Source organism: Microtus oregoni, unplaced genomic scaffold (assembly GCF_018167655.1).
Source record: "Microtus oregoni isolate MIOR12 unplaced genomic scaffold, Mior012 000019F_ref0000042, whole genome shotgun sequence".
NCBI lineage: Eukaryota > Metazoa > Chordata > Mammalia > Rodentia > Cricetidae > Microtus > Microtus oregoni.
In genome coordinates, this window is record NW_024543078.1 from 2,141,391 (window position 1) to 2,168,806 (window position 27,416).

Below are 27,416 nucleotides of genomic sequence, written 5' to 3' on the forward strand. Positions count from 1 at the left end.
TTAACCTGCGTCTGTCAGGAGTGGGAGAATCATGGCGACTCCTTGACTCAGCTTCTTTCTCCCAGCATTCTGTTCTGTTTACTCCTCCCACCTGTGTTTTAACCTATGAGGCCAAGCAGTTTCTTTATTACTTAACCAATGAAATTAACACAAAACAGAAGACTCACCCCCCCATCAGGGAAGGAATATTTGATCTGAGGAGCAAAAGACTTCCTCTGAGTAGAGAGGCGATAGACTGTAGGCAAATGGCAGTTCACACAGGGAAGAGGAGAAACCCCGTGTTAGGATGCTGTTGGTTTGTTTTGATTGGGCATGTTAATTAGGATAGCCAAATGAGGGGCTTATGATTGCTGGACTTAAGTGCTTTAATAGCTGGATGTTGGTGTCAGCCTCAAGAGGAGGAAGTGGTCAAATAATGGAATGGACCTTGGTGGCTACCTTTAGGATTGTAATCTAATGGTTTAGCCAGGCAGAGGAATGGGAGAGAAGGGTTAAAGTTAAAACCCACAGGTGACATATTTGCCATGCTTGGGCTTGCTAGAGCCCTTCACCTATCAACTCATAATCCAGGCTGTGGCAGTAGCTAACTGCACTATCTGTTTGTAGTTTAAAGGACGTGAACTAATCACCTTAGTAACTTTGTTAAAAGTTTGGCTTCAATATGTAACTTTTTACATAGGTGTCTTCATGTAGGGAGAATTCTCTTTTGTTGCTCAAGTAATCCTGACAAGCTGGGAGGACTCCTTTGGACGTTTAGATGCTACCAACCCGTCTCATGCAAAGCCTTTAATTGGAGGCTGGAGAGATGGCTCAGAGGTTAAGAGCACTGACTGCTCTTCTAGAGGTCCTGAGTTCAATTCCCAGCAACCACATGGTGGCTCACAACCATCTGTAATGAGATCTGGAGCCCTCTTCTGGCCTGCAGGCATTCATGCAGACAGAACACTGTATATATAAATCTTAAAAAAAGATAACTATCAAGCTTGTGATTGGCTTAGATGGGAGCCAGACTGTGAACTCCAGCTGTTACAACCACCAGTACAATAGACGCTGCGGTTAGCACTGGGCATGCAGTGGTGCTTCCTGGAGTTTATGTCATATAGGAGAGGAGCAATGAAATAAATAATTATAAGAAGTAGTATAGGATATTGCTGGGAGCTGACCTTGTTGGTTTACTGGTTCCAGAGAGGATGCAAGGAGTAGGTGAAGGAAAGCTGAGCCAGGCCATGGATATTGGGGAAATCTCGCAGCCTTACTAATTGGCAGTCAGAGTACATCCTTATTTGTACAAAATTCAGTACTGTGATCGGGGATAACTTCATGTTGTTTATCTTTGGACAGAATTATCTTTTACAGTCATTTTCCCTCATCAATCACATAGCCCAACTTCTAGGCTGATCTTGTAGCTTCAAGGACACTAGACACAAAGAAAATCTATAAACTAGCCCAGGTAGATTGCTATATCCAAAGCACTGTATTATTGTTGTCAATAGGCCCAAGAAAAATACTCAGGCCAGTGCTGATGCTATAATTATTCAATTTTTAGCACAATAAAAGGATTGCATTTCATATCCTTAGAGGATTCATTTGTATCTTTAATCCTGTCATTCTTCTGCTCTGTGGTCATTTGACATCATAGTGGCTGTGTAGGAGTTAACTCTAAGAAAGGGAGGTCCTGACACCTCATTCTTTTATCATCTTTCTACACCATTTTTTGCCCACCAGGAAAGCCCCTGTGTAGGGCAGCGGTAACTTCAGCTAATCTAACTTTGTTGATGTATATGTCGTGTAATCGCCTGAGTGTATAATAGGAAGAAACTTGCACCGTGTTCTGATTGTATTGTTCCCGAGTAAGTCCAGGAGATGTTTCGAGAATATCTCAGAGCCTCATAAAGAGAACTCTGGCTGCTTTCTGTGGGACACAACCTCCAGGGCGTAAGGAAGACCTTGAGGTGGGCGAGTGCGAGGAGTGCTGTGCTCGGGACTTCCCTGGGGAAGCTCAGCAGCAGTACTTTGGGGAGAAGGCATTAATGATTCATAAGAAATTTCCCATCAATCCAGTTTTCCCAGGTTGTATAAATATTAAAAATCCCCCAAGCATGCATCCCCCAACCTGTGGAAAGCAAAACCAAAAATGGCATGGGTTTGCGGATCTTTGTCACACGGCTGTGCTGACTCCTGTTTCTCTGTGACCGCAGAGCTCGACAAAACCACGCAGGAGTTTATTAGGGAAGGGCTAGGATAAGGGGAGGGCAGTGTGGTCCACCAGCAACCACGGAGAATACAGGCAGTCCTAGTTTGTGTGCAGTTCTGGAGGGATCTCCGGGGACTGTGGCGTCTCCCCTGAGGCAGCAGTTACCGGTGTGCATCTACTGTGCCGTTACTGTGCTGCGGTGTGCATCTACTGTGCCGTTACTGTGCAGTGTGCATCTACTGTGCCGTTACTGTGCTGCGGTGTGCATCTACTGTGCCGTTACTGTGCTGCGGTGTGCATCTACTGTGCCGTTACTGTGCAGTGTGCATCTACTGTGCCGTTACTGTGCTGCGGTGTGCATCTACTGTGCCGTTACTGTGCAGTGTGCATCTACTGTGCCGTTACTGTGCAGTGTGCATCTACTGTGCCGTTACTGTGCTGCGGTGTGCATCTACTGTGCCGTTACTGTGCTGCGGTGTGCATCTACTGTGCCGTTACTGTGCTGCGGTGTTCTGTCACTGTCGTGCCCCTGGCAGGAGCATTGTCAGCCCGAGCAGGACGGGCCGGTAAATGCAGGAACCCCAACACTGGCTTTATCACTTTGCTGTTCCCACCAGGTATGGCTGTGCCAGGATATGAGTATGGTCTTGATAAAAGACAAGTTTGTGAACTGTAAAGACATATTTAAATAAATTTTCTGAGGAAATCTAGTGTATCTGTGCTATTTATCAAGTAAGAAGATTGATAGAAAATTGCAATGTGTCTCTCTTTTGGGATTTCTAGTAGTTAGGTTTGGTAAACGACTGTTAAGTAGACTGTAAAGTTCAGGCAGGGCACAGAGCAAGTAAATAGAAGGCACAGTTGTGAACTTAGATCTCAGAGAAGCCATTCATTAATTAAGAAAACAAATACAAATGAGTATAATCTAACAGGAAAAAACACTGGTATTTCAGACCATCTAAGTCTATTTCTAAAGTTTTATTAAATAGACATACATGCCTATGGGAAAATGAACAAGTTGCATCATATGGATTTTACAAAGGAAACAGAAACTTGTAACTAGTATCTACTCCAGAAAAGATGTTATAAGGATAGCTCTTCTAGTCCTGTGCTCCCAGTGATAATGATGCTCTTCTAGTCCTGTGCTCCCAGTAATAATGATGCTCTTCTAGTCCTGCGCTCCCAGTGATAATGATGCTCTTCTAGTCCTGTGCTCCCAGTGATAATGATGCTCTTCTAGTCCTGCGCTCCCAGTGATAACTGTTCTTCTAGTCCTGTGCTCCCAGTGATAACTGTTCTTCTAGTCCTGTGCTCCCAGTGATAACTGCTCTTCTAGTCCTGTGCTCCCAATGATAATGATGCTCTTCTAGTCCTGCGCTCCCAGTGATAACGATGCTCTTCTAGTCCTGTGCTCCCAGTGATAACTGTTCTTCTAGTCCTGTGCTCCCAGTGATAACTGTTCTTCTAGTCCTGCGCTCCCACTGATAACTGCTCTTCTAGTCCTGTGCTCCCAGTGATAATGATGCTCTTCTAGTCCTGTGCTCCCAGTGATAATGATGCTCTTCTAGTCCTGTGCTCCCAGTGATAACTGTTCTTCTAGTCCTGTGCTCCCAGTGATAACGATGCTCTTCTAGTCCTGTGCTCCCAGTGATAACTGCTCTTCTAGTCCTGTGCTCCCAGTGATAACGATGCTCTTCTAGTCCTGTGCTCCCAGTGATAACGATGCTCTTCTAGTCCTGCGCTCCCAGTGATAACGATGCTCTTCTAGTCCTGTGCTCCCAGTGATAACTGTTCTTCTAGTCCTGTGCTCCCAGTGATAACTGTTCTTCTAGTCCTGTGCTCCCAGTGATAATGATGCTCTTCTAGTCCTGCGCTCCCAGTGATAACTGTTCTTCTAGCCCTGTGCTCCCAGTGATAACTGTTCTTCTAGTCCTGTGCTCCCAGTGATAACGATGCTCTTCTAGTCCTGTGCTCCCAGTGATAACTGCTCTTCTAGTCCTGTGCTCCCAGTGATAACGATGCTCTTCTAGTCCTGTGCTCCCAGTGATAACGATGCTCTTCTAGTCCTGTGCTCCCAGTGATAACGATGCTCTTCTAGTCCTGTGCTCCCAGTGATAATGATGCTCTTCTAGTCCTGCGCTCCCAGTGATAATGATGCTCATCTAGTCCTGTGCTCCCAGTGATAACTGTTCTTCTAGTCCTGTGCTCCCAGTGATAATGATGCTCTTCTAGTCCTGCGCTCCCAGTGATAATGATGCTCTTCTAGTCCTGTGCTCCCAGTGATAACTGTTCTTCTAGTCCTGTGCTCCCAGTGATAACTGTTCTTCTAGTCCTGCGCTCCCAGTGATAACTGTTCTTCTAGTCCTGTGCTCCCAATGATAATGATGCTCTTCTAGTCCTGCGCTCCCAGTGATAACTGTTCTTCTAGTCCTGTGCTCCCAGTGATAACTGTTCTTCTAGTCCTGCGCTCCCAGTGATAACTGTTCTTCTAGTCCTGCGCTCCCAGTGATAACTGTTCTTCTAGTCCTGTGCTCCCAGTGATAATGATGCTCTTCTAGTCCTGTGCTCCCAGTGATAATGATGCTCATCTAGTCCTGTGCTCCCAGTGATAACTGTTCTTCTAGTCCTGTGCTCCCAGTGATAATGATGCTCTTCTAGTCCTGCGCTCCCAGTGATAATGATGCTCTTCTAGTCCTGTGCTCCCAGTGATAACTGTTCTTCTAGTCCTGTGCTCCCAGTGATAACTGTTCTTCTAGTCCTGCGCTCCCAGTGATAACTGTTCTTCTAGTCCTGTGCTCCCAGTGATAATGATGCTCTTCTAGTCCTGCGCTCCCAGTGATAACTGTTCTTCTAGCCCTGTGCTCCCAGTGATAACTGTTCTTCTAGTCCTGTGCTCCCAGTGATAACGATGCTCTTCTAGTCCTGTGCTCCCAGTGATAACTGCTCTTCTAGTCCTGTGCTCCCAGTGATAACGATGCTCTTCTAGTCCTGTGCTCCCAGTGATAACGATGCTCTTCTAGTCCTGTGCTCCCAGTGATAACGATGCTCTTCTAGTCCTGTGCTCCCAGTGATAATGATGCTCTTCTAGTCCTGCGCTCCCAGTGATAATGATGCTCATCTAGTCCTGTGCTCCCAGTGATAACTGTTCTTCTAGTCCTGTGCTCCCAGTGATAATGATGCTCTTCTAGTCCTGCGCTCCCAGTGATAATGATGCTCTTCTAGTCCTGTGCTCCCAGTGATAACTGTTCTTCTAGTCCTGTGCTCCCAGTGATAACTGTTCTTCTAGTCCTGCGCTCCCAGTGATAACTGTTCTTCTAGTCCTGTGCTCCCAGTGATAATGATGCTCTTCTAGTCCTGCGCTCCCAGTGATAACTGTTCTTCTAGTCCTGTGCTCCCAGTGATAACTGTTCTTCTAGTCCTGCGCTCCCAGTGATAACTATTCTTCTAGTCCTGCGATCCCAGTGATAATGATGCTCTTCTAGTCCTGTGCTCCCAGTGATAACTGTTCTTCTAGTCCTGTGCTCCCAGTGATAACTGTTCTTCTAGTCCTGCGCTCCCAGTGATAACTGTTCTTCTAGTCCTGTGCTCCCAATGATAATGATGCTCTTCTAGTCCTGCGCTCCCAGTGATAACTGTTCTTCTAGTCCTGTGCTCCCAGTGATAACTGTTCTTCTAGTCCTGCGCTCCCAGTGATAACTGTTCTTCTAGTCCTGCGCTCCCAGTGATAACTGTTCTTCTAGTCCTGTGCTCCCAGTGATAATGATGCTCTTCTAGTCCTGTGCTCCCAGTGATAATGATGCTCATCTAGTCCTGTGCTCCCAGTGATAACTGTTCTTCTAGTCCTGTGCTCCCAGTGATAATGATGCTCTTCTAGTCCTGCGCTCCCAGTGATAATGATGCTCTTCTAGTCCTGTGCTCCCAGTGATAACTGTTCTTCTAGTCCTGTGCTCCCAGTGATAACTGTTCTTCTAGTCCTGCGCTCCCAGTGATAACTGTTCTTCTAGTCCTGTGCTCCCAGTGATAATGATGCTCTTCTAGTCCTGCGCTCCCAGTGATAACTGTTCTTCTAGCCCTGTGCTCCCAGTGATAACTGTTCTTCTAGTCCTGTGCTCCCAGTGATAACGATGCTCTTCTAGTCCTGTGCTCCCAGTGATAACTGCTCTTCTAGTCCTGTGCTCCCAGTGATAACGATGCTCTTCTAGTCCTGTGCTCCCAGTGATAACGATGCTCTTCTAGTCCTGTGCTCCCAGTGATAACGATGCTCTTCTAGTCCTGTGCTCCCAGTGATAATGATGCTCTTCTAGTCCTGCGCTCCCAGTGATAATGATGCTCATCTAGTCCTGTGCTCCCAGTGATAACTGTTCTTCTAGTCCTGTGCTCCCAGTGATAATGATGCTCTTCTAGTCCTGCGCTCCCAGTGATAATGATGCTCTTCTAGTCCTGTGCTCCCAGTGATAACTGTTCTTCTAGTCCTGTGCTCCCAGTGATAACTGTTCTTCTAGTCCTGCGCTCCCAGTGATAACTGTTCTTCTAGTCCTGTGCTCCCAGTGATAATGATGCTCTTCTAGTCCTGCGCTCCCAGTGATAACTGTTCTTCTAGTCCTGTGCTCCCAGTGATAACTGTTCTTCTAGTCCTGCGCTCCCAGTGATAACTATTCTTCTAGTCCTGCGATCCCAGTGATAATGATGCTCTTCTAGTCCTGTGCTCCCAGTGATAACGATGCTCTTCTAGTCCTGTGCTCCCAGTGATAACTATTCTTCTAGTCCTGCGCTCCCAGTGATAACTGTTCTTCTAGTCCTGCGCTCCCAGTGATAACTGTTCTTCTAGTCCTGTGCTCCCAGTGATAATGATGCTCTTCTAGTCCTGCGCTCCCAGTGATAATGATGCTCTTCTAGTCCTGTGCTCCCAGTGATAACTGTTCTTCTAGTCCTTCGCTCCCACTGATAACTGTTCTTCTAGTCTGCAGATTGTTTTTCTTTGCGTTTCACAGCATTGCACCTCTCCCAGGCGCAGCTCAGCCACACATAGGTGGTAGCCCTTTCTGGATTGAGGGACTGCTCACCATAGCGAATAGAATAAAGCGCACTGGAAGTGGGCCTCAGGCCCAGTGCACAGAAGACTTCCACATGGTACATAGTAAACGTGGAGAGAGATGGAAGCCCAGGAATTTTATAGCTATCTTATGAATTTGTTGCTAAAATTGGATCAGTAAAATTAATAATATAATGCAACAGATAAAAGCCTGGTCATTTTAGTTCATGGAAGACAAGAATTAAAAGACAATGAAATAAAATTAAAGGATAATGACCTGATAGCTAAAAACAAAAGGGGAGTCCTAATTTTCACTGGTGTAAAAATACAGAGTGCTTCCGTCCATGTCCTGGATCAATCCTTAGGTCTGACCTGCCGGGTACGGAGAGCCCTGTCTCGGCTGCTCTCTCTACTCCAGAGGTCTGACCTGCCGGGTGCGGAGAGCCCTGTCTCGGCTGCTGTCTCTACTCCAGAGGTCTGTGCTGCTGGTTGCGGAGAGCCCTGTCTCGGTTGCAGTCTCTACTCCAGAGGTCTGTGCTGCTGGGTGCGGAGAGCCCTGTCTCGGCTGCTCTCTCTACTCCAGAGGTCTGACCTGCCGGGTACGGAGAGCCCTGTCTCGGCTGCTGTCTCTACTCCAGAGGTCTGTGCTGCTGGTTGCGGAGAGCCCTGTCTCGGTTGCAGTCTCTACTCCAGAGGTCTGTGCTGCTGGTTGCGGAGAGCCCTGTCTCGGTTGCAGTCTCTACTCCAGAGGTCTGTGCTGCTGGGTGCGGAGAGCCCTGTCTCGGCTGCTGTCTCTACTCCAGATTTACTTTCAGTTCGGTTCCTCCTCCTGCTGTGTCACCTGCTGCCTCATCACAGGACTCACTCACTGCTCGTTTACAGAATTGGAGGCGGTGATTCTGGAAGTCTCACTAAATGCAACTGTCTAAGAAGTGTTTTTAGCGCTTTTTCCATTACAGCCATCTGTGGCTGTCCTGTATCTGTTAGTGAAGGAGGCTCTTAAGGAAGGTTGTGGTCTGACTCGCATATTCAGTAACATTAAACAAGTTTAGGTTAACCAGACTCTGCTTTGTAGATGTGCCCTCCAAACATGCTGTGAACATAGACTTGTGGTGCTCAGCGTTATGTGTGTTTACTGATGGATGAACTCTAATTTTCCCACTGCAGTGTCTGGATTTGGAGTTGTGTCAGTAGCAAACAAACGGACGACAATGTTTTGACAGCATTTGAAGATTTTCTACTCACTGTTTATGTAAGTGCACACCTTTACCCTCTTGACATGTTTGATTTTAATGGGCAAAGTTATTGGATAGAATACTGTTTCTGTAAGTCTGGGTAAACTGCTTAGTTGAACTGGGTTTTTAATTTACATGTGAAATTTGAAATGTTCTTATCAAATAGAATTCCTGATAATAGATGGATTAGGAAGAAACAAAAAGGTTAGCAGTGCACATGAGCCATAAAAATGACACATTGAGGCCTGAATACCCTCTTCTCCCCTTCAGAATCATTTACTACCCCAATAAAATAGCAAAATAATAATAATAAATATAAATAAAAAATTTCCCTAAGCAGTAGATAACACAAAACTCCTCTGTGCTTGAGTGTGACCTTGTGTTGTTAGTCTCTTCCTCTCTGTTGTGTCTGAGCTTGGCTAATGAAGTTCCCATAACCGGCAAAGTGGGTGTTTCTGTCTGTGACCCTTCTGGTCTCTAATTAGGTGACGGAACCTCAGACAGAGTCCTCTGCTGCTCCCTGAATGCTCGCAGTTTGAGGTCTACAGCAGAGTATGTGAGAGCAGCGTTTTCTGGGTCCTTAAACAGGTGAACATTTTAAATTAAAAAATATTAAACTGGGGGAGCTGGAGAGATGGCTCAGCAGTTAAGAGCACTAACTGCTCTTCCAGAGGTCTTGAGTTCAATTCCCAGCAACCACATGGTGGCTCACAACCATCTGTAATTCTGTAATGAAATCTGGTGCCCTCTTCTGGGCTGGAGGGTTACACACAGATACAGCACCGTATACATAATAAATCAATGAATGAATGAATGAATAAATAAAATATTTTAAAAACTGTTTTAAAAAACATGTTTAAAAATATTAAACTGGGTTTCTGCCTTTAGAATGACTCCATGTGGAGATGAGACTCTTTTAAAGTGTGATCGTGTATCTATCTCTCAGTGACAGAGAAATGCGTTATGGGCGATTCGGGCTCTACGTGAACCTTGCAGTGTGTGCTTAACAAACTGAGTGTTCAGCCATGAGACCACCATCCTGGAAGTAGTCCCTAGGTTGACATGCCCTTTGGCACACTTATTAATGAGGCTTATAAAACTAGACATCCAGATCTCGGCACTGATTGCAGGGATTTCTGTGTGCAGGTACTTTTGATAGAAACTTGAGTTTATTTTAAGTTAACCAATTGGTTCTTTTAGGGAAAATGGATTTTTCTCACTTTATTCTTTGTGAATATAAATCATTTCTTTCTTCCTTTTCACTTCCTTCCATACCACAGTTATAAACTACCTCTGTGATAAAGACTTCGATGAGGAACAGTTGAGCCTAGGTTTTAGTATCCCAAAGGTCTTATATGGCTGAGGTGTTTTTTGTTTTTTTTTTTTTTGTGATAACAAAACAATGAATCAGCTTGACAGCCATCAAATGTGTAATTAAAGTGATTGCTATTTGGGGAAACTCTGGGTGTAGTTCTGTGCAGGAGGAAATATTGAGTATTAACTCCATTTTCTATCTCTTAGAACTTTTTAAATTATGTATACGTATGTGTCCAAGTGGAGGTGGGGGTGTCAGCCCCTGCAGCTGGCATCCAGGCAATCCTGAGCAACACCGTAGAGAATTCCAGCTTTGCCAAATGTGTAGTTAATGCTCTCTGGAAGCCTGTGATCATGTTGGATGTAGCCTAAATATAAATTTGCCTTTTGGTTTCTGCTTTCAGGGTTTTCATAAGTCTGTAAGAGGATTTTCCTCAGAAGCAATGTCTTTGGTAAGGTGATACTTAATTTCATTTGGGATACATAGATTTTAAATTTTACTTTCTTCATACTTGACATTTACTGTAGTGTCAATTCAGTGGAAAACTGATATCTTCACTTTTTTATATGATGATATTGTATTATAGTTCTATATTTACCTCGTATTTGATTGTTTTGTTGCCTGCATTATCTATAAATATCTCTGCCTAAGCGCTTCATAAATACTTTATGAAGACGTTACAGTTTTTATTAGTTTAAACCACAGGCAAATTCTTTTCTTTTGCTTTCTGTCAGTTTGTATCACATTAGATTTTTATGTGCTAAATTATGACGTACCAGATTGTATCAATGAAAATCTTTATATTTGTGATACATTTTTTTTATTGAGAAAAGGAGAAAAAAAAAAAACAAGTTTCCACCTCCTCCCAGCCTCCCATTTCCCTCCCCCTCCTCCCCCCCTACGCCCTCTCCTTTCCCCCTCCCTCTCCAGTCCAAAGAGCAGTCAGGGTTTTCTGCCCTGTGGTAAGACCTAGGACCTCCCACCTCCGTCCATATCTAGGAAGGTGAACATCCAAACTGGCTGGGCTCCCACAAAGCCATCACATTACGTAGGATCAAACCCCCGTGCCATTGTCCTTTGCGTCTCATCAGCCCTCATAGTTCGCCATGTTCAGAGAGTCCAGTTTTATCCCATGCTTTTTCAGTCACAGTCCAGCTGGTCTTGGTGAGCTCTCAATAGATCTGCTCCACTGTCTCAGTGGGTGGGTGCATCCCTCGTGGTCCCGACTTCTTTGCTCATGTTCTCCCTTCTTCTGCTCCTCATTGGGACTTTGGGAGCTCAGTCCAGTGCTCCAGTGTGGGTCTCTGTCTCTATCTCCATCCATCACCAGATGAAGGTTCTATGATGATATGCAAGATATTCGTCAGTATTGCTCAAGGATAGGGTCATTTCAGGTTCCCTATTCTCAACTGCCCAAGGAATTAACTGGGGACCTCAGCTTGGGCACCTGGGAGCCCCTCTAGGGTCAGGTCTCTTGCCAACCCTAAAGTGGTTCCCTTAACTAAGAATTGTGGTTCCGTGCTCCCCTGTCCAACCTTCCTTTATCCCAATCCTCCTGCTTTCCCAAGGCCCGACCTCCTTCCCTTCTAACTTTTCTCTCCCCATCTCCCCTTACTCCCAACCCACCCCACCCCAAGATCCCAATTTTCTCCCCGGCAATTTTGTCTACTTCCCTTAGCCAAGAGGATACCTATATGTTTTTCCTTGGGTTCCCCTTCTTACTTAGCTTCTTTAGATTCACCTATTGTAGACTCCGTGACCCTTATTTATGGCTAGAAACCAATTATGAGTGAGTACAACCCATGTTCATCTTTTTGGGTCTGGGATACCTCACTCAGGATAGTGTTTTCTATTTCCATCCATTTGCATGCAAAATTCGAGAAGTCATTGTTTTTTACTGCAGCGTAGTACTCTAATGTGTAGATATTCCATACTTTCTTCATCCATTCTTCCATTGAAGGGCATCTAGGTTGTTTCCAGGTTCTGGCTATTACAAATAATACTGCTATGAACATAGTTGAACAAATGCTTTTGTCATATGATAGGGCATTTCTTGGGTATATTCCCAAGAGTGGTATTGCTGGGTCCAGGGGTAGGTTGATCCCGAATTTCCTAAGAAACCGAAACACTGACTTCCATAGTGGTTGCACAAGATTGCATTCCCACCAGCAATGGATGAGGGTACCCCTTCCTCCACAACCTCTCCAGCAAAGGTTATCGTTGGTGTTTTTGACTTTAGCCATTCTGACAGGTGTAAGATGATATCTCAAAGTTGTTTTGATTTGCATTTCCCTGATTGCTAAGGAAGTTGAGCATGACCTTAAGTGTCTTTTGGCCATTTGAACTTCTTCTGTTGAGAATTCTCTGTTCAGATCAGTGCCCCATTTTTTAATTGGGTTAATTAGCATTTTAAAGTCTAGTTTCTTGAGTTCTCTATATATTTTGGAGATCAGACCTTTGTCTGTTGCGGGGTTGGTGAAGATCTTCTCCCAGTCAGTAGGTTGCCTTTGTGTCTTAGTGACAGTGTCCTTTGCTTTGCAGAAGCTTCTCAGTTTTAGTAGGTCCCATTTATTCAATGTTGCTCTTAATGTCTGTGCTTCTGGGGTTATACATAGGAAGCGATCTCCTGTGCCCATCTGTTGTAGGGTATTTCCCACTTTCTCTTCTATCCTTTTCAGTGTGTTCGGGCTGATATTGAGGTCTTTAATCCATTTGGACTTGAGTTTTGTGCACGGTGAAAGATGTGGGTCTATTTTCATTCTTCTACAGGTTGACATCCAGTTGTGCCAGCACCATTTGTTGAAGATGCTTTCTTTCTTCCATTGTATACTTTTAGCTCCTTTATCAAAAATGAGGTGTTCATAGGTTTGTGGGTTAAAATCCGGGTCTTCTATACGATTCCATTGTTCGACTTCTCTGTTTTTATGCCAGTACCACACTGTTTTCATTACTGTAGCTCTGTAATAGAGTTTGAAGTCAGGGATGGTAATGCCTCCAGAAGATCCTTTATTGTATAGGATTGTTTTGGCTATCCTGGGTTTTTTGTTTTTCCATATAAAGTTGATTATTGTCCTCTCCAGATCTGTGAAGAATTTTGATGGGATCTTGATGGGGATTGCATTGAATCTATAAATTGCCTTAGGTAGAATTGCCATTTTTACTATGTTGATCCTCCCAATCCAAGAGCAAGGTAGATCCATCCATTTTTTGGTATCCTCTACAATTTCTTTCTTCAATGCCTTAAAGTTCTTGTCAAATAGATCTTTCACTTCCTTGGTTAGATTTACCCCAAGATATTTAATGCTGTTTGTGGCTATCGTGAATGGTGAAGCTTCTCTGATTTCCCTCTCTGCTTCCCTATCCTTTGTGTATAAGAGGGCGACTGATTTTTTGGAGTTGATCTTGTATCCTGCCACATTACTAAAGCTGTTTATCAGCTGTAAAAGTTCTTTGGTGGAGTTTTGGGGGTCGCTTAAGTACACTATCATATCATCTGCGAATAACGAAAGTTTAACTTCTTCCTTTCCAATTCGAATCCCCTTGATCCCATTATGTTGTCTTATTGCTATTGCTAGAACTTCAAGTACTATATTGAAGAGGTATGGAGAGAGTGGACATCCTTGTCGTGTTCCTGAGTTAAGCGGGATGGCTTTGAGTTTCTCTCCGTTTAATTTGATGTTAGCTGTCGGCTTGCTGTATATAGCTTTTATTATATTTAGGTATGACCCTTGTATCCCTAATCTCTCCAAGACTTTTAAGATAAATGGATGTTGAATTTTGTCGAATGCTTTTTCATCATCTAATGAGATGATCATATGGTTATTTTCCTTCAGTTTATTTATATGCTGGATTACATTGATAGATTTTCGTATGTTGAACCAGCCCTGCATCTCAGGAATGAAGCCTACTTGATCATAATGGATAATTTTCCTAATGTGTTCTTGGATTCGGTTTGCCAGTATTTTGTTGAGGATTTTTGCGTCGATGTTCATGAGTGAGATTGGCCTGTAATTCTCTTTCTTGGTTGAGTCTTTGTGTGGTTTTGGTATCAGAGTAACTGTAGCTTCATAAAAGGAATTAGGTAATGACCCTTCTGTTTCTATATTGTGGAATACATTAAGGAGTATGGGTATTAGCTCTTCTTGGAAGTTCTGGTAGAATTCTGCATTGAAACCATCTGGTCCTGGGCTTTTTTTGGTAGGGAGGTTTTTGATAACAGCTTCTAATTCTTCGCGACCAACAGGTCTGTTTAGATTGTTCACCTGGTCCTGGTGTAACTTTGGTATATGGTATTTATCTAAAAAAGTGTCCATTTCTTTTACATTTTCCAGTTTTGTGTTATACAGGCTTTTGTAATATGATCTGATGATTCTCTGAATTTCCTCTGTGTCTGTGGTTATGTCCCCCTTTTCATTTCTGATCTTATTAATTTGCGTATTCTCTCTCTGCCGTTTGATTAGTTTGGCTAGGGGTTTATCAATCTTGTTGATTTTCTCCAGGAACCAGCTTTTTGTTTCATTGATTCTTTGGATTGTTTTCTGTGTTTCTATTTTGTTGATTTCAGCCCTCAGTTTGATTATTTCCAATCTTCTACTCCTCCTAGGTGAGTCTGCTTCTTTTTTTTCTAGAGCTTTCAGGTGGGCTGTTAAGTCTTCAATATGTGCTTTCTCTGTTTTCTTTTAGTGGGCACTTAGTGCGATGAACTTTCCTCTTAGCACTGCTTTCATAGTGTCCCATAAGTTCGAGTATGTTGTTTCTTTATTTTCATTGAATTCAAGGAAGACTTTAATTTCTTTCTTTATTTCTTCCTTAATCCAGGTATGGTTCAGAAGTTGACTGTTCAGTTTCCATGAGTTTGTAGGCTTTCTGGGGGTAGCATTGTTGTTGAATTCTAACTTTAATCCATGGTGATCTGATAAGGCACAGGTGGTTACTAATATTTTTTGTAACTGTGTAAGTTAGCTTTGTTACCGAGTATGTGGTCAATTTTCGAGAAGGTTCCATGAGCTGCAGAGAAGAAGGTATATTCTTTCCTCTTCGGGTGGAATAATCTATAGATGTCTGTTAAGTCCATTTGATTCATTACCTCCATTAATTCTCTTATTTCTCTGTTAGGTTTCTGTCTGATTGACCTGTCCATTGGTGAGAGAGGAGTGTTGAAGTCTCCTACTATTAGTGTGTGTGGTTTGATGGCTGCCTTGAGTTTTAGTAATGTTTCTTTTACATACGTGGGCGCTTTTATATTCGGGGCATAGATATTCAGGATTGAGACTTCATCCTGATGAATTGTTCCTGTTATGAGTATAAAATGTCCCTCTCCATCTCTTCTGATTGATTTAAGTTTGAAGTCAACTTTGTTAGAAATTAGTATGGCCACACCTGCTTGTTTCTTAGGACCATTTGCTTGATAAGCCTTTTCCCAGCCCTTTACTCTGAGTAGGTGCCTGTCTTTGTGGTTGAGGTGTGTTTCTTGTAGACAGCAGAACGTTGGATCCTGTTTTCGTATCCAATCCCTTAGCCTGTGCCTTTTTATAGGTGAGTTGAGCCCATTGACATTAAGTGATATTAATGACCAGTGGTTGTTAACTCCGGTCACTTTTTTAGTAGTAGGGTTTGTGTGTTTCCCTTCTTTGAGTTGCGCTGGTGAAAGGTCTCTAGATGACTGAGTTATTGTGGGGATTGTTGGACTCCTTGGTTAGTGATTTTCCTTCTATAATTTTCTGTAAGGCTGGATTTGTGGCTACGTATTGTTTGAATTTGTTTTTATCCTGGAAAATTTTGTTTTCTCCATTTATAGTGAACGAAAGCTTGGCTGGATATAGTAGTCTGGGCTTGCATCCATGATCTCTTAGTTTTTGCAGTACATCTATCCAGGACCTTCTGGCTTTCATGGTTTCCATAGAGAAGTCAGGTGTAAGTCTGATAGGTTTACCTTTATAAGTAACTTGGCCTTTTTCCTTTGCGGCTCTTAATATTCTTTCTTTATTCTGTGTATTTTGTGTTTTGATTATTATATGGCGAGGGGATGTTTTTTTTTTTTGATCCAGCCTATTTGGTGTTCTGTATGCTTCTTGAACCTTCATAGGTACCTCTTTCTTCAGGTTGGGAAAGTTTTCTTCTATAATTTTATTAAGTATATTTTCTGTACCGTTGAGCTGCACTTCTTCTCCTTCTTCTACTCCAATTATTCTTAGGTTTGGTCTTTTTATTGTGTCCCAAATTTCCTGAATGTTTTTTGATGAGAATTTGTTGGTTTTGCTGTTTTCTTTGATCAGTGTGTTTATTTTTTCTATGGTATCTTCAGTGTCTGATATTCTCTCTTCTATCTCTTGTAATCTGTTGTTAGTACTTGTTTCTGTCATTCCTGTTCGTTTACCCAGATTTTCCATCTCCATTCTTCCCTCGGTTTGTGCTTTCTTCATTGCTTCCATTTCATTCTTCATGTCTTGAACCGCTTCCCTAACCTGTTTGATTGCTTTTTCTTGTTTCTCTTGGTTTTCTTGCGTGTCTTTGAGCGATTTATTCATTTCCTCTACCTTTTTGTTTGTAATCTCTAATTGTTTATGGCAGTTTTTCACCTCCTGTTTAAGGTCCTCTATTATTTTCCTATAGTTCACTTTTGAGTCGATTTCTTCTATTTCTTCAGGAGTAGGGTGTACAATTCTTCTTATTTCGGGATCCCTGGTTTCTGGTGGTGTCATGTTGCCTTTCAGATTGTTGGAGGAATTCTTGTATTGGCGCCTTCCCATCTCTTCCTTCAAATGGAGCCAGGAGAGGCCTGATCTCTTGGTCCAGACTTTGCTGTGATTGACTCTCAGGGTATATCTCTTCAGTGTAGAAGCAGGAACCGTTCCCGTCCAGATGGGATTCCTCCGCAACCGTCCTGATGGGATTCCAGGGCCAACAGCATGAATGGAGCAAGTGTGTGTGGGGGTGGTGGTATCCAGGAGCGCGCAGGAAGCCTGGCGCCGGAGCTGGAGGTGCCCGGCTCCCTTACAGGGGACCCTGAGGCCTGCCCGGCTGGCAGGCACTCACCGCTCTGGGTGGGTCGCCTTAGTTTAGGAGCTTAAGACTGTAGTTGAGCACTGGTCCTAGCATACAGCGGGGCAGGGTTGGGGAGGGGTGCTGGGGGTGCTGGGTTGTCTGTGATACATTTTTTAAGCCAAATTTTCATTGTTTTATAAAAGTTTGACGTTTAAAGCAGCATTGGAAAGGTTCCCATATGCACAGCTGAGTGAACCTGGTAAGAATGCCGTGTGTTGATAGAGTTAATATAGGAAATACCTGCATTTGGTACTGACTTATGTGTCTGTGTGTGTGCATGTGCCTACTTGATTTACGTGCACTGTGCACAGAGTCAGAGGTGATGGGGCTTCTTAACTGGAGTTATAGGTGGACTGTGCGTACTCAGTATGGGTACTAGAAACCAAGTGTGGGTCCTTTCTGCAGGTAAGGGAAGCTTTTAACCACTGTCTGTGCACAGACAGTGCGTGTGGATACCAGCGACTGATGGGTAGGTGTCTTGCTGTATTCCTGTCCACAGTATATCGTGAAGCATTGATATCTTATCAAACACAGAGCTTGCGAACTCTAGTCCAGCTAGCCAGCTTGCTCCCAGGGTCCTCTGACTCTGCCTCCAGAGCAGTGTGATTACTCGTGAGCTGCAAACTCAATCAGCACCGACCTGGGTGCTGTATTCCTTTCACATCCACGGCCAGTGCTTCATCTGCTGACCTTCTTCTCAGCCCTGCTGAGAAGGTGGATTTTCATTTTTTAGGCATATATTGTCTTGACTTTTATACACTGCTTTAAACTATATTTTCTTTAATAATGCTTTTCTGACAGAGACTGCTCTTTCGTTCCTGGCCACCCAGACCCAAATTAATCGCACAGAATTAATTACTACACTGTTTGGCCTGTTAGGTCAGGCAGCCTTCCTATTAACTAACTCTTGCATCTTAAATTAACCCATTTTTATTAATTTATGTGTTGCAATGAGGCTGTGGCCCATCAGTAAGGTTCCGGCATCTGTCTCCTTTGGCAGCTACATAGCATCTCTCTGACTCCACTTTATTTCCCTCCTAGCCTTATTCCGCCCTGCCATAGGCCAAAGCAGCTTCTTTATTAACCAATGGTAATGAAATATATTGACAGCACACAGAGGGGAATCCCACACCACTGTTCAGGGATGAGGTTTGGTTTTGTTTGTAAGGTTCAGTTGTGGTGGTTGTATTATTGTTTGCTTGTATAGTTGGTTCTAGGGATTAAACACAGATTTTGTGAGTGACAGTCAAAACCCTCTGAACTGTACCTTCAGTCACCAGTCCTTACATTCTCATGCCCCCACTGTATAACAAGCTTTTTCTCAAGCCTTCAAAACATAGTAGAAGCCTTTCATGTCTTTGTGAAATAATGTATGATGACCAATATGCTAAATGATTTTTGAAGATGTTATCAGATTATCTTTAGTTTATACCATATAGTATAATATAAAGCCTGTAGCCTTCTCATGAATATGTTTTAGTAGAGCTTAGGGTAAGTGATTTTCTAGACCTGGGCAGTCTAATGCCATAGAGGCTGGTCATGTATGACTATTAAAATAAAAATACAGAAATAAATAATAAAAGTAGTTCTCTGTAGCCTGGTGGAGTGGTGTGCACCTTAAATTCCAGCATTTAGGAGGGAGAGACAGGTGGATATCAGAGAGTGAGGTCAGCATGATCTACACACACTCTAGGGACAGCCAGGACCACACAAAGAAACCACACAAAGTAAATAAATCGTCCTTGCTTGAGAGTGGTGGTACATGCTGTGGTCCTAGCATGCCAGAGAATGCAGCTGGAGCATCACACCCTGCATCTCACGAGGAGACCCTGCCTCAATCCAGAAAATAACATGTTATTTCATAGCTGCACTGGTTATAGTTAAGTTCTGTCTTTGCCATTGTGTTTGCTAGGCCTTATTGGACAGGAGCATTCTAGTTCTTCTAGGGGTCGCCATAGAGCAGTAGCATGCCTTGGGAGGCACTGTCAAGGAAGGGGATGTGACATCACATTACCAGCCAAACACAAGGTAGGATGCTATAATACTACATGCCTGTTGTTAGAGATATTAGACATCGGCTCATCAGACTGCTTATAGATCTCCAGTGTAGGTTATGTACAATTGCTTGTAAGTTCTGTTTGCTCTGTGGTTTAGTTCCCTGTCACCAACTATTGCTGATACACATTTGCTTACCACTGCCCTTACCTACCCTGTGAACTCTCCCTAACAGCATTTGTTCAAGTTCAAACTGATTTTGATGCCTCCTACCCTCTGTAGTCTCCTCTTAGGGAAGTCACATTTTGCTGTCAGCCAGGGGGAAAAAATTAACTCATTTGTATTTATTTTGTAAATTTATATATAATGTTCTAGATGATTTCCATTCAAGAGTACATTAACCCAGTTAGTAGGAGAATGACTATGCAGAAAATCCATTTATTGATTTATATTGAAGAGTAACTTAGCTCTATAAATAATTAATGAAATGACTAATTTCAATGGACTGTCAAATTAATCATGTCCGAGTGTTTTGTTGTTTATTTGGTTGGTTGGGTTTTTGAGTAAGCAGTTAGGTGGATAGTGGTTCATGTCCCTGTGTGGCTTTCCCATGCATCTCAGAGTCAGGAACAAGATCATTGAGGTGGCGTATGGGTCTATCTTGAGCTTAGGCACAGAGCTTTTCTGTTTCTTTTGCTGAACATTGCTCCGTCATAATTGAGCTTTAGGTCCTCGATAGCAGAGAGCTCTGGTTGCCCCCTGGGTGTCCAGAGGCTTCATCACACTTTGTCATCATCATCTGGAAGATTCTCTTAGATCTGAAAAATTGAGTTAAAAGTAAGAATTTCCTTTCTGTTACTGCTTCAGCTTCTGCATTTTAATGGAATTTTTTTGTACTTCCTTGTTAAAGAAATACAATGAATGTTTAAACTTTTATAGACTTGTGTGTTGATTTCTGTTTATGAGCAGAATTGTTTCAAGAAAACCCATTGGTATCTATGGTAGCCTTATTGTTTCCAATCATACCACCCCGAAAGTCATTCTTTTTTTTTTTTTTAGGATAAATCTTTTAAAATGAATTGGTACAAACTTAGTAATTCACAGTTGTTATCATAATATTATAACATATAAATATTGGCTGGTAAATTTGCTATCTTTTCTTTCCTTAGGTCCCAGTAGCACCTTATACATACACACCCCTGAATCTACTTAAGGATGGCGCAGTTGTCAATGTCTGTGGTGTTGTGAAGTTCTTTAAGCCTCCCTACTTAAGCAAAGGAACTGGTAGGTGTCAGAATGGGCATGTTTTATGGACAAGAGCTGCATTGTTGGTCTCAGGGCCACAATGCCTTCAGTGTCCTGGGTCTGAGAACAGTGTCAGTGTCATGAAACTGATGTCTGTTTTTGGTCATTTTAATTTATGAAGTGAATGTGGTCACAGTACGAATGCATATTTTAGAAGAGTGCGAAGTGACATGAAAACATTCAGAAGTATAACATTTGTTGGTGAAGGTAAGTACGTTACCACGTACTGAACATTGCAGTACTGTAGTGACCACACGTCAGTCACTCTCAAGTCTGCAGAGAAATGAAAACTAAACAGAAAAAGACATTACTATAGCATCTCTATAGGCTACGTTGTGATGATGAAGTGTGCTGGGGGGCAGTGAGAATATTTATGTAATTGAAGTTAAATGTCTGCAACTTTAGAACAATAATCAAAGAATGTCGTTACAGAAGCTCAGTGTAGACAGTGTTGATGGAGGAAGGTCATTGGCTAATAAAGGCACTGCCCTGGCCCATTTTATTGGTTAGAGGATAGGTGGGAGGAGAAAACAGGACAGAACGCTGGGAGGAAGAGGAAGTGAGGTCAGAGACTCGACCGCTGTCCTCTCGGGAGCAGACGCCTGAGAGAGACGCCATGCCCCGCTCCCTGGCAGACACACGGCATGAAGCTCCAACCCAGGATGGACTAGGCTAGAATCTTCCCGGTAAGACCCGGTTCTCACAGATTGTTAGAGATGGGTTGATCGGGATGTGAGAATTAGCCTGTAAGTGCTAGAGCTAAAGGGCCAAGCAGTGCTTGAAAGAATACAGTGTCTGTGTAATTATTTCGGGGCATAAGCTAGCCGGGCAGGCGGCTGGGGTGCTGGGAATGCAGCCCCACCGCCCCTTATTACTACACAGTGTAGAAGAAATTACCATAAATTCACCTGGATATGAGTCTCTCAAAGCATAATTAATACAGTCAGGAAAAAAGACAGTTTGTCAGGGTGGCCAGTGTTTTGTTGCTGTATTTAACATGGTGGTTGGGGGAAGGCTGGGACATAAAAACAATGGCAACTAACTGAGAAAGAAGAAATTAAATTGTGTTTGAGAGAATGTAAAATTGTAAATAGAAACCCTAAATACTGTGCCACACAGAGCCTTTGAGAACTAATAAATGTTTCAAGATTCAAACTTAGCATTATATAAATTGCATTTCTGCAGACCAGTGATGAACAGTTTCAGAGGGTAACAGAGCACTACGATTTAGAATAGCATCCATACTGTAGTGTACATTGGAATGACCTCATTCAGGGAAATCAAGGCTCATGCTCTGAACACTCACAATATTGCTGGAATTGATTAGAGATGATACAAACAAATGAAATAATGTCCTATGCCAGTAGTCTTTCCATTTACAGTCTTCAAAGCAATGTGAAGATATATCACAATCGCACTTAAAAATTTCAGGGGATTTTTTTTTGTTTGTTTTTTTGTTTGTTTTTGTTTGTTTTTTTTTTTGTTTTTGTTTTTCGAGACAGGGTTTCTCTGTGGCTTTGGAGCCTGTCCTGGAACTAGCTCTGTAGACCAGGCTGGTCTCGAACTCACAGAGATCCGCCTGCCTCTGCCTCCCGAGTGCTGGGATTAAAGGCGTGCGCCACCATCGCCCGGCCAGGGGATTTTTTTTTAATAGGAAAAGAAAAAAATCAGTCCTCAAATACATAGGAAAAAGCTTGCGTGGGCTGAAGGAGAAGGAATCACATATTCTTATTTTATTAGTATACAAGAATAATGATTTTCTCTGTGGATGATGATGTGAAGACTGTTGAATTGGGGGATGATGATGAAATAGATCACACCAGAGGCTGCACCTGTCAATCTGAAACAATATGGCTGCCCAAATGTGAGGTGAACTGGAGATACAACAAAGTAGACAGGAAAAACCCAGGAGGCCTTAACCCCACTATGTTTAGAACCACGGCAACTGAGGAGAAGTGAGCGCAAAGAAACAGCCTTCCCCCGGGAAGTCATACAGATTGCTTATCTCTTACTAAATGCCACTGTACCTGCGGTGGTTTTGTTTGCTGGTTTGTTTTTTGTTTGTTTTAATTTTATGTCTGGGTTCTGGGGAATCAAACATGAGTCGTCAGTGTTACTCAGCAACCCCCTCCATGACCGAGATATCTTCCTTGCTCTCTTGCTCTCCTTTTGGATTCTTCCTGATGTCATTCTGTCTTCAAGGTGACTCTGTGTGGGTGTGTGATGTGATGGAGACAGGAAAGCAGCGCTCATGGTCTTTGCACCCACGCACATGTGTGTGTGCGCATGTGCATGTGGGTAACCAAGGCTTCTCTTAGCCTCAGTGAAGATTCTATGTAAAAGTGGCAGGTTATCAAAGTACACCATTGTTTCTGGCAAACCAGCCGCATGTCTGACTACAAAATTCTTGTTTTCACCATTACAAGAAATGGGCTAAAATTGAAAAGATATGGCTTCAATTGCAGTTCCAGCACCAGCTTTGGAAGTGTGTCAAAACCCAGCTGGAGAGTTAGGCGCAGGGTGGGCTTTGAGAAACTGCAACTGATTCAGAAAGTACTTTGGGGATTGTGGTAGTTTGAATGTATTTGACCCCATAATCTCAAAGGGAGTAGCACTATTAGGAGATGTGGCTTTGTTGGAGGAAGTGTGTCACTGTTGTGGTGGGCTTTGAGGTTTCATATACTCAGGATGTGGCCCAGTGAGTCAGTAGACTTCCTGTTGTCTCTGAGTCAGGATGCAGGACTCTTCAGTTTCAGCACCACTTCTGCCTGCACGCCGCCATGCCCCAAATTAACTGAACTCTGAAACTGTAAGCAAACCCTCTGAATTAAATGTTTTCTTTACAAAGTTACCGTGGTTATGGTGTCTCTTCCCAGGAATAAAAACCTAACTAAGATAGGGATGGTGATGGTACATGGGAAGAACATTTGCCATTGTTCAGTGTTTGATGGTACTTGCTTCTGTATACATAGTCTTCATGCACTCACTGTGGAAGAGGAGAAAGGTAAACAACCCCTTGATCTACAGCGACGCTGTTTGCATGATGTGCTGGAGCAAAAGCTGTGGGAGTAACCAGCTACTGTCCATTAGATTTAAGGCCTCCTCCATGAGATGGAGCCCATGCCTGACAGTGCTCAGCGAGCCAAGAACTCGAGACTAGATAGGCCATGGACCTAGGAGAAAACTACTACCGGTCTGCTAATAGAATGTTTGTTTTGCTCTATTCTGCTTTTGGTTTTGTTGCCTGTTTGTTTTCTAATGAGATAGGGAAAGAAAGGGAATGGATTTGGATGTGGAGGATCTGAGAGGAGTTGGAGAAAGGAAAACAGATAAGAATATATTATACAAAATACTTTCAATTTAAGAATTAAAGAATTAATGTTTATAAAAGTAAAGTACAAAAAGAGAAGTGATAAATGATGCTTGTTTTTTAAATTTTTAATTGTTTTCTATTTTTTTTTCTTTTTCTATTGCTTTATAAATAATACCATTCAAAATTTCCACCTCCTCCCCTCCTCCCATTTGCCTCCTGCTTCTCCACTCACCCTTCTCCCTCCCGCTCCAGTCCTAAGAGAAGTCAGGGTTCCCTGCCCTGTGGGAAGTCCAAGGCCCTCCCCCTCCATCCAGGCCTAGGAAGGTGTGTATCCAATCAGACTAGGATCCCAAAAAGCCAGTACATGCAGTAGAATCAAATTCCAGTGCCATTATCATTGGCTTCTCAGTCAGCCCCCAATTGTCAGCCACATTCAGTGAGTCCGGTTTGATCACATGCTCCATCAGTCCCAGTCCAGCCGGCCTTGGTGAGCTCCCATTAGATCAGGCACACTGTCTCAGTGGGTGAACCAACCCCTCGTGGTCCTGACTTCCTTGCTCATATTCTCCCTCCTTCTGCTGGAGCTCAGTCCAGTGCTCAGATGTGGGTCTCTGTCTCTATCTCCATCCATTGTTAGACGAAGGTTCTATGGTGATATTCAAGATATTCATCAGTGTGACTATAGGACAAGGCCAGTTCAGGCTCCCTCTCCTCTACTGCCCAAGGACCTATCTGGGGACATCTCCATGGACTCCTGGGAACACCTCTAGAGCCAAGTCTTTTGCTAACCCTAAAATGGCCCCCTTAATTAAGATATCTTCTTCCCTGCTCCCATATCCACCCTTCTTCCCCCAAGCTCTCCCCAATCCTCCCCTTCTCCCTTATCTCCCCCCATTCCCCTCCCCCCACCCCCATGCTCCCAACTTTTGCCTGGCGATCTCGTCTGCTTCCAATTTCCAGGAGGATCTATATATGATTTTCTTTGGGTTCACCTTCTTATTTAGCTTCTCTAGGATCACGAATTATAGGCTCAATGTCCTTTTTTTATGGCTAGAATCCTCTAATGAGTGAGTACATACCATATTCATCTTTTTGGGTCTGGGTTACCTCACTCAGGATAGTGTTTTCGATTTCCATCTATTTGCATGCAAAATTCAAGATGTCATTGTTTTTTTCCACTGAGTAGTACTCTAATGTGTAGATGTGCCACACTTTCTTTATCCATTCTTCATTGAGGGGCATCTAGGTTGTTTCCAGGTTCTGACTATTACAAATAATGCTGCTATGAACATAGTTGAACAAATGCTTTTATAGTATGATTGGGCATCTCTTGGGTGTATTCCCAAGAGTGGTATTGCTGGATCATGAGGTAGGTTGACTCCTAATTTTCTGAAAAACTGCCACACTGATTTCCAAAGTGGTTGCACAAGTTTGTATTCCCACCAGCAATGGATGAGTGTTCCCCTTACTCCACATCCTCTCCAGCATAGGTTATCATTGGTGTTTTTGATTTTAGGCATTCTGACAGGTGTAAGATGGTTGTTTTGATTTGCATTTCCCTGATAGCTAAGGAAGTTGAACATGACCTTAAGTATCTTTTGGCCATTTGAACTTCTTCTGTTGAGAATTCTCTGTTCAGTTCAGTACCCCATTTTTTAATTGGGTTATTTAGAATTTTAATGTCTAGTTTCTTGAGTTCTTCATATATTTTTAAAAAAGAAAATAAACTATCTTTTTTCATTATACATACCAATCCAAGTTCCCACTCCCTCCCCTCCTCCAATTCCCTCCACCTACCCTCCTCCCCGCCACTCTCCAGAGAGAGTAAGGCACATTGCTTTGGGGAAGATCTGAGGCCCTCCCTACTATATCTAGACTGAGCAAGGTATCCATCTAAAAGGAATAGATTTCCAAAAAGCCAGTACATGCAGTAGGGATAAATCCTGGTGCCACTGCCAGTGGCCCCTCAGTCTACCCCAGCCATGCCACTGCCAACCACATTCAGAGGGACTAGTTTGGTCCTATGCGTGTTCCTTACCAGTTCAGTTGGTGTTGGCGTTCTTATGTTTATTTTGCCACTGAAAATTCATGTTGCCAGATATATATATAGATATATATATGAAATAACCCCCTCTATTGGTTGGTGTTTGTCATCTTGCCACAAAGCTAGATGTATCGTGAAAGACAACAATCTTAATTGCAAAAATGCCTCCATCAGATTGGCTGTTGCCAAATCTGTGGGGGTATTTTCTTGATTGAAGATTGATATGGGGAACTCAGCCCAATGTGGGTAGTGCCAGGTGGCCCTGGGCTGTCTAAGAAAGGATGCTGAAAAAGTCATGGGAGCAAGCCAGTAAACATTTACCCATGGCCTAGGCTTCAGTTCCCACCTTGGTTCCTGCCCTGACTTCCTTCAGGGATGAAGTGTAAACTGAAATACAGTCTTTCCTCCCAAGTTGCTTTTGGCCATGGTATTTTCATCACAGTAATAGAAGCACCAACTAAGGCCTTTCCTACCCTGATTTCTTTAAATTTTCATTGTTCTTCAGTAGGAGGGCAAATGTTCCAATCTATTTATTCATTGCCAAATAAACTCCAGAATCTACTACAATTACCAAGCAGTGGACAAAAAAACAAACAAAACAAAAAAGGCAAGGAGAATCAAATTCTCCTTGCTGAGTTTCACTGATTGTGTTGATACTGTTCCCCACAAATCAGTTATTTCTTATGAAACTCCTGGACAGTCTTCTGACCTCCTATTCTAGCAGATGGATTTTTGCCCTGGCCTTCTTTGTAGTTGGCTGAGGCTCATTTGTACCTAGGATACATTTCTCACTGTATCCTAGGTGCAGTTTCCTTCTCAGGCTTGGTTTGTAACTTTTGAAGAACCTGGGGAAACACTGCATTTGCTTCCTGCTCTGACCCATTTCCTGCCTCTGGTTTCTGTATCCGATGTCTTAAGGGTCAACGGGTGAGTCTTAAGTATGACAATGTAGGGTACACAACCTCCAGATGTCAGTATCTTCAGAAGGGGAATATTTTAAATCAGACTTTTTTTTTCTCCTAAGGAAAATGTTATTCCTTTAGAACACCATTGCTTCCTTTTTCCCTATTGACTCTTACATATTTTGTCATTTAAAAATATCTACAGTAATTAATTTCTTTGGATATTTGGTGGCAATGATTTGCTTTTCTGCCTTTTTGATTTTAACATTATGAAAAAGTTATTTGTTCTCTAGAAAAATAGCATATTTATTTTTGTTTCATTACAAGTCTGAAGGTTAATTTTTGTGGATTAATTTGGGAATGGTATCACATTTTCTTAAAAGGCAATAATAGGGTAGAGTAGTATTTGTTTGACATTCTTAAATTAGCATATTCTTATTGTATAAATGCTTTGAAATTTCTTAATCTGTGTTAAATATTTTTTGTTTCCCAGATTATTGTTCCGTTGTAACAATTGTGGACCAGACAGGTGTGAAGTTAACATGCCTGCTCTTTAGTAGGAAGTATGAGGACCTTCCAGTCATTTATAAAGTTGGCGACATTGTGTGTTTCCGCGGGCTGAAGGTATGGTTCGTACTTTCTACATTTACTGGACGTCTACGTCGCTCACAAAAGTATCCAGTACTAACTGTATGACCTCCTTCTTAGAGGGCGACACTTAGCATTCCAAGAGACAAGAAATGCAAATGGTACCAGCTATCAATCATGTGAATGCATTTGCCTGCTCTCCCCGAAGCACTTGGAGCTGACTTTCTAACACGTTCCAGTTTGTCCTCTCACTTCCAAGTATAGTTGGCGTTACCAAGTTTCCATGTGGAATTTGTCAAGGATAGGGGCATACATCCTCATAACTTCTTTTTAATTAATTTAATTTTATTTAAGTTGGGGTCTTACTGTTGCCCTGTCTAACTTTAAACTCCTGAAGTGTGAGCAGTGTAGTTTTGGTAAACTGAGAAGGGGAAGATTAAAATTCAGTT

At 42.8% G+C, this 27,416-nt stretch overlaps 1 protein-coding gene across 6 annotated transcripts in view; it reads left to right on the top strand.

The window, feature by feature from the left end:
- The window catches only part of LOC121459751 (protection of telomeres protein 1-like), a 67,273-nt gene that overhangs the window by 3,487 nt on the left and 36,370 nt on the right, over nucleotides 1-27,416 (top strand). For 3 of the 6 annotated variants that reach the window (XM_041669748.1, XM_041669744.1, XM_041669745.1), the window contains exons 2-5: nucleotides 8,394-8,478; nucleotides 10,180-10,227; nucleotides 19,985-20,099; nucleotides 26,873-27,003. In XM_041669748.1, coding sequence (XP_041525682.1) covers nucleotides 10,219-10,227; nucleotides 19,985-20,099; nucleotides 26,873-27,003 — 255 coding nt within the window. In that variant the 5' untranslated portion in view covers nucleotides 8,394-8,478; nucleotides 10,180-10,218. The remainder of the gene's footprint in view (nucleotides 1-8,393; nucleotides 8,479-10,179; nucleotides 10,228-19,984; nucleotides 20,100-26,872; nucleotides 27,004-27,416) is intronic. The other 3 variants (XM_041669746.1, XM_041669743.1, XM_041669749.1) reach the window with 2 other exon arrangements.